Source organism: Cnephaeus nilssonii (genome assembly GCF_951640355.1).
Source record: "Cnephaeus nilssonii genome assembly, chromosome: 19".
In the NCBI taxonomy this organism is placed as follows: domain Eukaryota; kingdom Metazoa; phylum Chordata; class Mammalia; order Chiroptera; family Vespertilionidae; genus Cnephaeus; species Cnephaeus nilssonii.
In genome coordinates, this window is record NC_137090.1 from 19,093,446 (window position 1) to 19,107,500 (window position 14,055).

Here is a 14,055-nt window from a genome sequence, read left to right on the forward strand (position 1 = left end):
GATAGTGGTGAGTGGTCCATTTAAGCCCCTAGGTCACCTGAGACCTCAGATCAGTAGGCCCAAGGAAACTTAAAACACAGTTCTGGCTTCCCAACTCAGCTTTCAAAAGCAGAACGCAGGCAGCCCCACCCAGGCACCCTGTGGTGCTCACCGAGGCTCTGGGGAACTCACCCGAGAACTCCTGTCTGTTGTCTGGGAAGCTCTGGGCTCGGGACATTCGTGATTTCCGGAAGGATGGACTGGAAAAAAACAAAACAAAATCACAGAGTAGACTTTAGCATACTTCCAAAGCAGCTCACCAGGGCAAAAGGCAGGATATCCAGACTCCAGACGGACTCCCTTTTCTAACTTCCTCACACGTCATTACATGGTAAGAAGCACCTTCTTTTTACTAGTCTAAGACCCAAATCTGACAGGACCCTGAATGATGAGCCCCTCCAGTCCTACCGAACTCCACTCTGGCTGCACAGCACTTTCCCTTCTTACCCTTTCCTCACACCTTAGTAACGGGAGGAGTTGAAAAAAACAACAAAAACCCTTGCCTAGGACAGTAATAAAAATAGCAACACCACCAAGCATCTTCCTTTAAGACTAAACACCACTATCCCATTTTGGAGATGAGGAAACTGAGGAAGAGAGAGGTTAAGGGACTTATCCAAAGCTACTTGACTAATATTTGATGGCGCTGGGTCCATCTGGCCCTAGATCCTGTGAAGGGAAGATGGAAACCGTATGCTCAAGTTAGGCCAGGCATCAAAGAAAGAAGTCCAGGTCATTGGGTTTCACTCCCAAGGAGAAGAAAAAAAAAGGCAAGGGAGGGATGGAGGAAAAACCCAAGAATCAAGTGAGTAAATTTAGCTGTCTTTCCCAGAATCCATCTGAATGGTCCTTTCTCTTACAACGACTAGACTCAGACCTTCTTTAGTTGTGTCTTGCTGCCCCATCCCTACATCCCAGTTTGGCCACAAAGCTTAGGAGCTAGTCCAAAGCCTATCCTCGCAGAGCCCTCAGTGTGTAGTAGCAAGCCTCAAAGCTATAAATTGGATATCAACAAGTAACTATGACTGTATGTATTCTATATCTAGAGGGAAGGCAGCGCTCACCAGTGTTCAGATCTGTTAAGAAAGACATAGAACCAATTTGGCCATGGTCGCAAGGTCAGTACCCACAGGAACAATTAATCAGTGACACAAAGAAAAAAAAAAATCTCCAAACCTGCCCCATAGCCTCTGACCATAGCTCTAAGCCCAGCCAGATGTGATGAAACATTCTCTTGGACATAACGAAGGCAAGGTGAGAGACTGGCTGGATCAGTGCCAAAGCCAACTCCAAACAAACCCCTGCTGCTGAGCAAACCAGCTCCACAGAACCATTTGGCATGTAAAGGACAGCACTTGTCCCCTCCCAAAGTGCAAGAACAAGCTTACACACCAGGCTGTGTAAGCTAGGCAGTCTGGATATTTTGTTGTTGTTTTTTATATCCTAGTTTCTTATTCCACCAGAAACACTTTAAAAAAAAGTGAACCCATGGATGATAATTCAATTTTGTCCCCCCAAAAAATGAAGGTCCACTGCTTCTCAGTCCAGGTCACAGCAACGAGGCCAAGAGTACTAGAGCAGCATGTATTATGTAGAGACAATAAAGCAAGCATTTAATACATGTGAGCTGCTATGCTGGGCTATTATATTCATCTAATTATATAAACATAACATTCACACGGTGTTTGGAAAATTAAGGAGAGGTTCTTTCCCAGAAGCACATTTTACCATGGGCATGTAAGACCAGTGTCTAGACTGGAGACATACATACTAGCTAACTCTATTTCTCAGCCCATCAGTTCCAAAAACGCCTAGGTACTAACCCCACAACCCATACCTGTCTGCTGACCTGTCCAAGGATTGGCAGCTTCCCGACAAGGAATTTTCAGCACTGTCCAGGGGATCCAGCATCTGCAAGGCAAGTCATTCAATAAAACCCCAGCCCAAACCCCTGAATCCAGGTGAATGAGGGCTTTAAGGCCTAGCCAGGGCCAGCAAATGATCCTTTTTGTCAAAATATGAAAGTGCCCTTTCTCTGCCTGTGCAGTGAGAAGAATGATTAGGAAGGTACCCTTCTCCCCCAAAGTTCGAAAGGCAAGTATCCAGGAGGGAGAAAAATGCCTGGCTGGTATCCCAAGGAGTTCTGCCAGGAGAGCAAAGCTGATTCTGCTTCTCTTGTTGGCATTTTCTTGGCTCATGACAGCTAGAGCCTGGCGCTAGAGATGGTACTACCCTGCAGAAGCTTCCAGTGCATTTGGGTGGGATCATAATGCTTCTGTTTACACTCCATAATCTATAATTTACAAAGACAAGTATTGCTCTCACTTCACAGATGAGCCACTGCAGGTCTAGAAAGTTGAGGAGAGCCCTAACCGGTTTGGCTCAGTGGATAGAGCATCAGCCTGCGGACTCAAGGGTCCCAGGTTCGATTCCGGTCAAGGGCATGTACCTTCGTTGCGGGTACATCCCCAGTAGGGAGTGTGCAAGAGGCAGCTGATCGATGTGTCTCTCTCATCGATGTTTCTAACTCTCTATCCCTCTCCCTTCCTTTCTGTAAAAAAATCAATAAAACATATTTAAAAACAAACAAACAAAACAAAACAAAACAAAAAAAAGTTGAGGAGAATGGTCTAAAGTCATGAAACCAGTTAGAGGGCTGCTAATACAGATAAAAAATTTCCCAGTTCCTGGTTCTCGCTTAGGAACAATAGGTAGCTATATAAGTTAAAATGTTTCTCTGGCCCTTAGTCAAATGCAGTAACAAAAAGACTTCAGATTAGATTTGTCTCCAACTAATCTCCCCTTCATTCTGTCCATGGGGGAAGTGGTTATCTACTAGCAAGAGTACTTACTATCTGGATCCAAAGTTAAACATGACATAGGAATGCAGAACATTGGAATTATGAAAATTCACTAATAACTTTCATAAAATTAGTTTCCAACTCAAATGATCTCTTCCCATTTAATACTATGGTCCATCTCACCCATAATTTCAAACACATTAGCTCATATTGTCATACATGACATATTTTTTTAAAAACTACCAATCAAAACAAATTAATGGCAGAGTAAAACTGCAAATCTTGCTAAGAATGTAGGATTTTCCAAAGTGGATAAAACCAATATGGAAAGAACTGCTTGTAACCCATCAAATGCATATTTGGCACGGTAGGAGCGGTTAATAGAAGAAGAGAGAATGGGCAAGTATAACAACATGACAAGTTATCAAGAAGCAGTGGGTTTTCCAAAGGCCTTCAAGAGAGAATGACCTAGGCATTCCCTAGCCACCACCTTTCTTGGCCTCTTTTCAGAAGTCCTCACTAGGAGTCTAATACTCCTATGCCTTGGAGGACCAGCCAGGTAAAAGAAAGCAGTAAAAGGATGAGGGTACAGGACCATGGGGAGGGATAGAGACCAAATGCAATCAAACTCATTTGCAATCTCTGAGATTTTATACCTAAGTCACCCCTAGAACAGCTGATGTTCAGAAGTGCTCTGATTAGAGAAAACAGGAAGGATGGTCAATAAAATACCCAAGAAGGGAATATGCAGCTAAAAGCACTCCAGGTCACTGTTCTAAACATAAATTTATCTGAAGGCAGAAATATAGAAGAGAAAAGAAGCAGTGTAAAGAGCCTCTCACAGCTTACATAGTCCAAATAATGTTGCATAGAGATTGGCTATTAAAGGGAAAAGAAAAGTTATAAGAATCAGTTTTAGGAGAAAGAAAAGTTACAAGAAGCAGTTTTTGGTAAAATCCCCCATGTGATGTTGCTGGCCCTTTTGTTGGATGGTTTACCCCTTAAGAAATTTCCTCTTCCCAGACCAAAACCCCAAAATTTGTAAGAGTGGATCTTTTTGCAATCAAAGCAAGGTCACTGAAGACTTCAGAATGAGGCCCAGCTGGTGTAGTTCAGTGGTTGAGTGCTGAACTATGAACCAAGAGGTCACCAGTTTGATTTCTGGTCAGGGCACATGTCCAGGTTACGGCTCGATCCCTAGTATGTTTCTCTCTCATCGATGTTTCTATCTCTCTCTCTCCCTTCCTCTCTCTCAAAAAAATCAATAAGAACATTAAAAAAAAAAAAAAGACTTCAAAATGAGGCCAGAATTCTCACTCTTGCTGAGTTCACTAAGCCAAAATGCCATTTTCATCAAGTGAGCCACTAGTTAAAAGACTAGCCTTTTTTTTTTAACTCAACATGCTGTGAGATTCATTCAAATTGTTGCATATATCAGTGTTTCTTTTTAAAAACCCCTGTCTAGCCCTAGGCAATCTGGCTCAGTGGATAGAGCATCAGCCTGTGGACCAAAGGGTCCCGGGTTCGATCCAGGTCAAGGGCACATACCTTGGTTGCAGGCTCCTCGGGCCCTGGCCCTGGTCGGAGACAACCAATTGATGTGTTTCTCTCACATCGATATTTCTGTCTTTCCCTCTCTCTTCCACTCACCCTAAATATAATCAATGGAAAAATATCCTCGGGTGAGGATTAACAATAAATAAATAAATAAATAAATAAATAAATAAATAAATAAATAAAATTTGAGAATCAGAAACATTCTCATTTAAGAAGTAAATAAAATAAAAAACCCTTTCTAATATTCTGTTGAATAACTATAATATAATTTGTTTATCCATTCTCTCTTAGATGAGAGATGAACATTTAGGTTGTTTCAGTTTTTGACTCTTAATGATAAAGCTCTTATACTAGTAAATATCCATGTAGAAGTCTTAGAGAAAAAAAAAAGCTAGCCATTAAAATGGATTAGCCATTGTGGTGGACCCACCATAAAGTGATCCTTCTTCCTTGAATCACAGCCTTGTATAATCCCATCTCCCTGCGTCTGGTAGAACTTAGAACTTGCTTCTAGTCAATAGACTATGGCAAAGAGGATGGGATGTTGGGTATTTCTATGATTATGTTACATTTTATAAGACTCCATCTTTGCAGACTAGAGCAAAAGACTCTTTCACTGGCCTTGAAGAAGCTGCCATATTGTGAGAGGGCCACATGGCAAGGAACTGTAGGTGGCTTCTAGAAGCTTAGAGTGGCCACTGGCCAAAAGCCAGTAAAAACTATGATCAGAAGGAACCGAATTCTGCCAGAAATGTAGCCTGGCAAACACTTGATTGCAGCCTTGTGTGAGCCTGAGCGTAAGACCCAGCTAAGTCACAACTAGATTCTTAACCCAAGGAAACTATAAGGTAAATATATGCTGTTGTAATCCACTAAGTTTGTAGCAATTTGTTATGTAATAATAGTAAATGAATATAGCTGCTTACCATCATAAAAGTTCAAAGTAACTAATCCTGCAGTGTAATCTGGATATGGCATACTTTCTACCTTTGGAAAAAATTTTTGTTGTTAATCCTCATCTGAGGATATTTTTTCCATTGCTTTTCAGAGAGTGGAAGAGAGAGAGGGGGGCAAGTGGGGGGGGGGGAAGAGAGAGAGGAGAGAGAGAGGAGAGAGAGAGAGAGAGAGAGAGAGAGAGAGAGAGAGAGAGAGAGAGAGAGATAGATTGAGATTCCATGCCCTTGACCCGGAATCAAACCCATGATCTTTCCATGAGCAGGCTTAGGCTCTAACCACTTAGCAATACTGGCCAGGGCTATATCCTACCTTTTATCAAAAAACAAGCAAAACTAAAATACAGCTGATGAAAAACAAAATCCATCTCCTAGATTTGGTCATATGTTAAAACTGTGGAAATAACAGATAGTTACAAGGAATATATAAATAGTAGAGTGGTATTTTGCAAGGACATCAGTGAGAGAACCATAGAAGAGAAGAACTTGGTTAAATGCATATTCAGCACCCAAGGAGGCTAGGTAGTTTAGGTCCCATTTTTGGTACAAATTGGTATTTTGCCCCTAGAAAGGCATAATCCATATTTGGGCAGGACTGGTTTATAAAAGAGCTATTGGATGGGACTCGAGTCCCTTAGTTCTGCACCATGCCCACTGAGAATGCCCCAATTTAACATTGGTCTGATACACTCAAAGGCACACCCCAGCCTGTACTTACACATTGCTCGTTGGTCTCTGGAATGAACTCCCCCTCACTGTTGATGCTGGTGTAGGACCCCTGCCGGGCAATGCGCTGCTGCCGTTCAGGCACATAGCCAGGGGGAGGTGAGCTTCGTCCAGGGTTCTGGGAGCCTAGATCACAGAAACAAGACCTTTGAGTACAGCCCAGTATGTACAGCCTGAGAGGAGCAGACATCCAGCCCGCTCAGACCAAGCATTTGAACATCCTGGAAGAGAGTGCTGAAGCTCAAGTAAACTTCTTGAGCTAGGTGGCTCCTCCCCCTAATCCTAAAACCCCAGAAAAGGAGAAAAAAATACTTACAGGAAAGTCAAAGAGTGGTGGGGAGGGTTGCTTTTTGAAAGACAGTCTCTAAGGAGTTTAAACTATTATTTTCAATGTCCTTCAAGAAACACTCCATTCTTCCACATGAAACCAGTCATTAAGAATATATGGCTGATCCAGGTGTAGAGAAGACAATCTAATAAATTGGCCATCAAGAACATTTCCAATTTCTTGTTGGGGGCATCAACCCAGCCTCTTTAAGAGCCATAACAATTAGGTTTCTTAGGTGGGAAGGCTAACCTAGGGCTCTCAGTAACCTATTTTCCTCACCTGACTCCACAGCAGAGACCAGAAACAAAACTGCTCTGAAAACAGACAGATATTTGCTGGGTTTCCAGTCTCAACAGCTCACTCACAGCAAGAGGCTACCAATTCTGAGATACCTGAACCATGCCTTCCAAATGATCTCAAATAACTCATGGAGGAAAGTCTGTTTGTTCAAATTTTCCAAGCCCTGACACCCTGAGCCTCTCAGCAGAAACTGACACTGCTCTGAGTATAAACTCAGGGATATTGTACCATGAACTAACAGCAATGAAATTAGCCAAGACATTTTTTTCTTTTCTTTTTTTACACTGTTACCTCTTGTTTAACCCTCACAATACCCCTGCAGTGGAGGTGCATTATCATCCACACTGTACAGAAGGGGAAGCCCCAGCCCAAAGTCACAGAGTGATTTAATGGTGGGGCTGCAGCTAGAAGACAGACTTTGTGATTCTAGTGCAGATCAGCCACGGCAATTCTGAGAACGTAATTTATTTCCAAAAGGTAGACATGCTGCTCAATACAGTGGCCAAAGGCAAAACTTCTCCCATGGGGACAATAAGCTCCCCAGGAACAATCCAAACAGAGGACGGGGATCAGCACCCATGGGGAAATGTGACAGCCTTTCTGCCAGGAGCTAATGTGGGGAAACATAGTGCCATATTTCATGTAGCTCAAATTCAGAGCTGTTCTGTCTATGGTCACTTGTAAGTCAAAGGCCAGGGATGCAAGATGCCATTTGGTCATCTTAAAGAGGAGGTAAGGGAAATCTGGACCAAAAATAAGAAACCTACTCCACTTTTCAGAAGCCCAACCACTGATCGGCTGCCCTCTGCACACCCCCCACTGGGGATCGAACCCGCAATCCAGGCATGTGCCCTTGACCGGAATCAAACCTGGAAACCTGAGACCCTTCAGTCCACAGACCGACGCTCTATCCACTGAGCCAAACCGGCCAGGGCTTTATTAGCCGTTTATTATATAGGATTATTATACAGGATTAGGATCAGGATCCATTCCACCCTTCTAGCAGGCCTTCCTGTGCTTCAAAAATTTAATCACCTAAAAGCTATTATTTCTGCCGAAACCGGTTTGGCTCAGTGGATAGAGCGTCGGCCTGCGGACTGAAGGGTCCCAGGTTCGATTCCGGTCAAGGGCATGTACCTTGGTTGCGGGCACATCCCCAGTAGGGGTTGTGCAAGAGGCAGCTGATCGATGTTTCTCTCTCATCGATGTTTCTAGCTCTCTATCCCTCTCCCTTCCTCTCTGTAAAAAATCAATAAAATATAAAAATAAATAAATAAATAAATAAAAGCTATTATTTCTAAGACCCCCTGTAGGTTCAGCCTATCAGATGTACTTGTGTGAGATTTAGATGGCTTCCTGATGTTCTTGCTATTTCTGGGTACCATACACGGAAGCCTTGGCTTTTCTGCTGCAGCATTAGAAGAGGCCACACACTTGGTCTCCAGTTTTACAGGTGCAGGCATCCCCATATGTGTTGTGGACCAGAGAAGAGGTGCACTGTACTTCTGGATCTGGTGGCTTCCTGATTACAGAAGAGGGAGGAGCTCTGTGGTTTGTCTGTTTCTCACTCTCCCAATGCTCTGATAAGCCAGAAGTGCACTAAGTCTCTTCTTGCTGAAACCAGTTAGATTTCTGTTCTGTGCAACTGAATTCTAGCCAATAAAATCTGGAGTGTCCTAGAACAAACAAATAAAATGTATATTGTAAGGGACTGATTAGATAGAAAAACTCTTACTGAGGAGATCGCAGACATTGGTTCAAACTATCCCAGACAAGATGAACTGCCTTCAATCTATGATCTAGAGTGTCTAGGGTGAGACCTCCCTGGGATAAAATATCCATGGCCCCTGACACCCATTCTCCCCTTCATCAGCTGCTAGTAAACTCTTTCTGGTTTTACAGGTGGGATGGGACTAGCTTACATGAAGCCAGCACTACAGACCCAGGAGGGGTTGGGGGAAAATAGCAAAGGTTTTCTGAGCTTTTATTTCCAGCCAGAGACTTTCACTTTTTCCAATACACATTGCTGCCTGCAGAGAGCCAGCCTTGTTATCTGATGGGCAATGGGCCAGAGGCTATTGTGTACAGGCCCACAGCTTGGGGCAGGAAAGGGAAGTCTCCCCAAACCAATGGCTATCAGAGGAAGCCAATGGAAAAACCAGGAGTTGGCAGAACTGCTCTAGAGCATTTTCAGTTTTGTTTTTATCTTCCATTTCAGAAACTGGGGGCCAATGAGATGCACAACAGGACTCAAGAACAAGTGAGACAGGGACTTGAACAGGACAGGATCCTGAACTAAGAGAGCTCTAAGACTCATCGATGCTCACACATTTACCAGCAGGGACAGCAGTGAGCCAAACAGTACAAATCACAGTGCTATGTGAGACACAGGTCATTCTAGGTCTCACAAGGCAAGCACAGCAGGAATGGCAGGTTCTTTGGGACACCCTTCTCTGGCTCTAGTCTCATCAGGCCATTTGTACCAAGGGGCTCCATTCTAATACCAGCTGAAACAAAAGAGCAGAGTAGTAGTCCTGTATTCAGAGTAGCCCACCACTTCCCATGAACGAGGAAGCCAGGGGGTTAAGCTGCCAGCAGTCCAAATTCCTCCCAGGGCATACTAGCCCTCTGCTAGACTCCTTAACCCAGAACAGCAGAGTTGAAACAAAATTCTCATGGTAGGATATGCTGATTCTTTTGCTCTGTACTCTGACTCAAAGCTGAAAGACAGGCTCTCAGATTCTAGCCCTTCTCATAGGAGCCTCCTGGCAGGAAGCTGATGCAGTCAGGAAGTTGCCTCCGGAGGGAGTACTAGGGCTTTGGGTCAGTGTTAATGTGCAGGTCATTGCAAGTACAAAGAGACAGCTTTTTTTGGACATCAACTATTTTCTCTAAACCCTATTTTCTGTTGGGGGGCTGATGATATGGGGGAGGAATCAAATAATTTTTTCTTCCTCAATGGAAAATCTTAACCAGTATTTTCCAATATGCTCATAATGGACCAGGCCTCCTTCATTCCCTAAGACCACGAGAAGAGCCTATGTGTGTCAACTTTCAAAATTGGCGTTTTATTTTGAAGTTGCTACCACCATTAAACAGTTTCTGGTCAGTATCACAGAAGAATTTATAATGAGGAGAAAAACCTATAGAAGTGAAAGAAGCTGACCATTTTGTTTCCCTGTGTATGGTCACTTCCTCTGCAGTTGTGGTTTCCATTCTTCCAAATCTGTACTAGTACTGGAGGTTTGCACTGTGCACAGCTCTCTAACTAATTATTGTCTAGGTGTCAATACAAGTCATCCTATTCTTTCAACTTTCCTCTGCCTGAATTTTTTTCTCCTCTCCTCACACAGAAGAGCGCTCCCCTCTTCCTTGCCAAGGCATTATAAGCTCTCTACCTAGATTCCCAATTCCTCCCTAACAGGAGTCAGCTCCCCCATGGTCCCCTCTCACCACCTTCAATATTCTTTTCAGCTGTCTTTGTGCCTCCCTTCATAAACCTGCTCAAATCTCTAGCCTAAAAATATCCTGAGCTTATTTCTCCCCCTCTCTTAAGCCACTATCCTAACTTTTTTTTAAATATATGTTTATTGATTTCAGAGAGGGAAAGAGAGATAGAAACATCAATGATGAGAGAGAATCATTGATCGGCTGCCTCCTGCACACCCCCTACTGGGGTTCGAGCCTGCAACCCGGGCATGTGCCCTTGACTGGAATCGAACCTGGGACCCTTCAGTCCACAGGCCAATGCTCTATCCACTGAGCCAAACTGGCTAGGGCCTACCCCAACATCTTGAAAGAACTGATTGCCTCCACTGTCTCCTCAGCTATCCATTCCTTAGAGGTTGCAACCTGGCTTGCCTCTCTGTGTGGGAGGCAGTGGCAAGACAAGGAGCAAGATGGAGTAAAAACAGAGGCCAAAGCGCTTGAGATGCATTAGACCAGCCGTCACCAACCAGTGGTCCGTGGACCACTGGTGATCCGTGAGGTCCGAAAGGTTGGCGACGGCTGGTTTAAGGAAACCTTGGTTAGACCAAATGAGAGTCAGAATTTGAGAGACAATCCTTGAGTTGAGCCTTGGCTAGCTACATGGCTTAAGGGCACCACCCAATGTATTTTGGAAGAAATGGCACCTGAGCTCAACTTCAAAAGTGGGTACAATTTCTATAGGCAAAGATAGGAGGAAGAGCATTTTCACGTACACAGGGAAATTCCATGTCTTGTCTGGGGTCTCTCTTTTGGGTTACCTCATTACCTAGTAGTTTTTTGTTTTTGAGGGGATGGTTGGCTTGTTTTTGTGTTTTGGTATGAATTAGTTAACTTTAACAGATTAACTGGCTTGAAAAAAATTGTAATTCAAGGTATGTATATTATGATGTCAAAAACAAAAGATGAACATGATAGCTGGTTTCAAATATTTGAAAAATTGTCATAAGAAATATGTTATTTGTGTTATCTATATTGCTCAAGAAGGCAACACTAGAGTCAATGAGTAAAGTGAGGCAGATTTTCAATTCAAAATAAGGAAGAGCTGCTCTAGCCAGTGTGGCTCTGTTGGTTGGGCATTGTGCAGGAGGGAGCCAATTAATGTTTTGCTCTCACACTGATGTTTTTCTCTCTCCCTCTCCCTTCCTCTCTCTCTAAAAATAAATTTTTAAAAATATTTTTTAAAAATGGGGAGGGGGGGCGGCCTAGCTGGTTTGGCTCAGTAGATAGAGCGTCAGTCTGCGGACTAAAGGGTCTTGAGTTAGATTCTGGTCAAGGGCACATGCCTGGGTTGTGGGCTAGATCCCCAGTAGGGGGCGTTCAAGAGGCAGCCGATTAATGATTTTCTCTCATCATTGATATTTCTAGCTCTCTTTCCTTCTCCCTTCCTCTATGAAATCAATAAAAAAATATATTAAAAAAAAAGGAAGAACTGCAAATAAGTAGAACTGTCTAATATTGGATTGGGCTATCTTGCACTTCCCCATCATGAAGATGTTTCAGTGAGAGCTAAATGACTTACATGTTCAGTTTCTTTTCTTTTTTTTTTTTTTTTACAGAGAGGAAGGGAGAGGGATAGAGAGTTAGAAACATCGATGAGAGAGAAACATCGATCAGCTGCCTCTTGCACACCCCCTACTGGGGCTGTGCCCGCAACCAAGGTACATGCCCTTGACCGGAATCGAACCTGGGACCCTTGGGTCCGCAGGCTGACGCTCTATCCACTGAGCCAAACAGGTTTCGGCTACATGTTCAGTTTCTTACTAAATACTCACAGGTATGTTAACTGTTGGTGGGGGAGGAGGGCATAGAATCCCCCTTCTATTGGTGGGGGTTGAATCACTAAGGCTTGTCCTTTGACCGTATTTTTACTGCTTGGATTCTTCTCCCTCATGCTTTGACCCTGACTCCTCCCCTAATGTTTCCTTCTACTTTCAGAAGGCTTTACCCTGTACCAGCATAGCAAGCACTCAGAAATTTGTGGATGAAAATGACAACTTTATGTCTCTTACTCTTGGTCTGTCCTTTCCAACCTGGCTGGTATGTAAAGCCCCCTCCCCGCCCTCTCCTACTTTCCCTCCTACTTCTCTGGTCACTCCTTTCCTGTGACCTTTATAGGCTCATCTTCCTCTAATAGGCCACTGAGGGTCTGGGTTTTTAAGGCTCAGTCCTAGGCCTTCTTCTCTTCTCATTCTACAGTCTGTTTAGGCACTCTCTTCTTGGTCCATGGCTTCAATTTGACAATTTCCAATTTTTTCACTACACCTGATTTTCTCCCCTATGAGCTAGAGATTTGTGTATCTAACATATCAAATGGGTATCTGATATCTCCTCTTGGCTGTCTCAAAGCACCTCCAATTCAACTTGTCTAAAACATCAGGTCTGTCCCTTTTCAGAACCCCAACCAGGCCCTCTTTTGGAGTTCCTCTCAGGCTAAAAGGCAGTGCCATTTATACACATCCATAAAACTTATCTCCTGCTCTCTCAACACCTGCAAATTCAATCCAATACCATAGTGGTTCTTCTTCTTTTTTTAAAAAAAATATATATATTTTATTGATTTTTTACAGAGAGGAAGAGAGAGGAATAGAGAGTTAGAAACATCGATGATAGAGAAACATCGATCAGCTGCCTCTTGCACACCCCCCACTGGGGATGTGCCCGCAACCAAGGTACATGCCCCTGACCGGAATCGAACCTGGGACCTTTCAGTCCGCAGGCCGACGCTCTATCCACTGAGCCAAACCGGTTTCGGCAAGGTTCTTAAACCCTTTGTCTTAGAACCCCTTTATACTTTAAAAATTGAGGACACTAAAGAGCTTTTATTTATGTGGATTATATCGATATTCACGGTATTATAAATTAAAGCTCAGAATTTTAAAAAAGATTTTTAAATTGATTTTTAGAGAGAGAAGAAAGGAGAGGGGGAGAGCGCGAAACACCTGTGTGAGAGTGAAACAACAATTGGCTGCCTCCTGCACGCTCACTACTGGGGAATCAAGCCCACAACCCTGGCACGTGCCCCGACCAGGAATTGAACTGGCAAGCCCTCAGTGCATGAGACTACACCCAACCAATTTGAGCCACATTGGCCAGGGCAAAGCTCAGAAATTTTTAAAACACAGTAATACTCAGGGCACACATTCCATTAGCCACCAGAGAAATGACATTGCCTCAGGCATGTAACCTCTGGAAAACTCATGAGGGAGGGAGTGAAAAGGCAGATCATTTCTTAATACTACTATGAAAGCAGTTTTGATCTCACAGACCTCCTGAAAGGACCTCAGGGACCACCCCAAAGTCCCCAGAACACACCTTGAGAACCACTGCAATGCCATATTCTGTCAGTTTTACTTTCTAAATGTCTCCTATCCACCTGTTTCTTCCTCTCTCCACTAAAGTCACTAACTTATTCCAAGCTCTGTCTTCTTTCATCTGGACCACTGCATTAGATCCAGTGGTTCCCTTAGATCCATTCTTGCCCCACCCCAATCTGTTCTCCACACTGTAGCTAGATCACTCTTTTCAAAGTAAATCTGAGTATGTCATATCACTCATTCCTTTTCACTTAAAAACCCTACAATGGATTTCCCATTGCTTTCAATATAAGGATCAAAATTTTCATCACATTCCGTAAGGCTCTGCCTCCCTCCCCAGACTCAGCCTGTCCCCCTTCCTTTTGTTCTCAGCTCTCCAGCCCTCAGGATTCTTTGTTTCTCAAACACACCAAACTCCCTCAGCCATAAGGCTCTCCCTGCCTGAAACTCTTCCTTGTATCTCCTCTGTATAACTCTCATTCATGCTCTGGGTTATAGCCTAAGGCTTTCGTGCCCCCAAATCAGGCCACATCCCTCTGTCATACGTG

At 43.6% G+C, this 14,055-nt stretch overlaps 1 protein-coding gene across 2 annotated transcripts in view; it reads right to left on the minus strand.

The window, feature by feature from the left end:
* Positions 1 to 14,055, minus strand: part of MAP3K3 (mitogen-activated protein kinase kinase kinase 3) — a 63,008-nt gene that overhangs the window by 8,627 nt on the left and 40,326 nt on the right. The window contains exons 7-9 of one of the 2 annotated variants that reach the window (XM_079797687.1): positions 6,069 to 6,202; positions 1,889 to 1,950; positions 172 to 239 (exon numbers count right to left, since the gene is read on the minus strand). In XM_079797687.1, the coding sequence (XP_079653813.1) occupies positions 172 to 239; positions 1,889 to 1,950; positions 6,069 to 6,202 (264 nt within the window). Of the gene's footprint in view, positions 1 to 171; positions 240 to 1,876; positions 1,951 to 6,068; positions 6,203 to 14,055 lie in introns of both variants that reach the window. The other variant, XM_079797686.1, reaches the window with a different exon arrangement.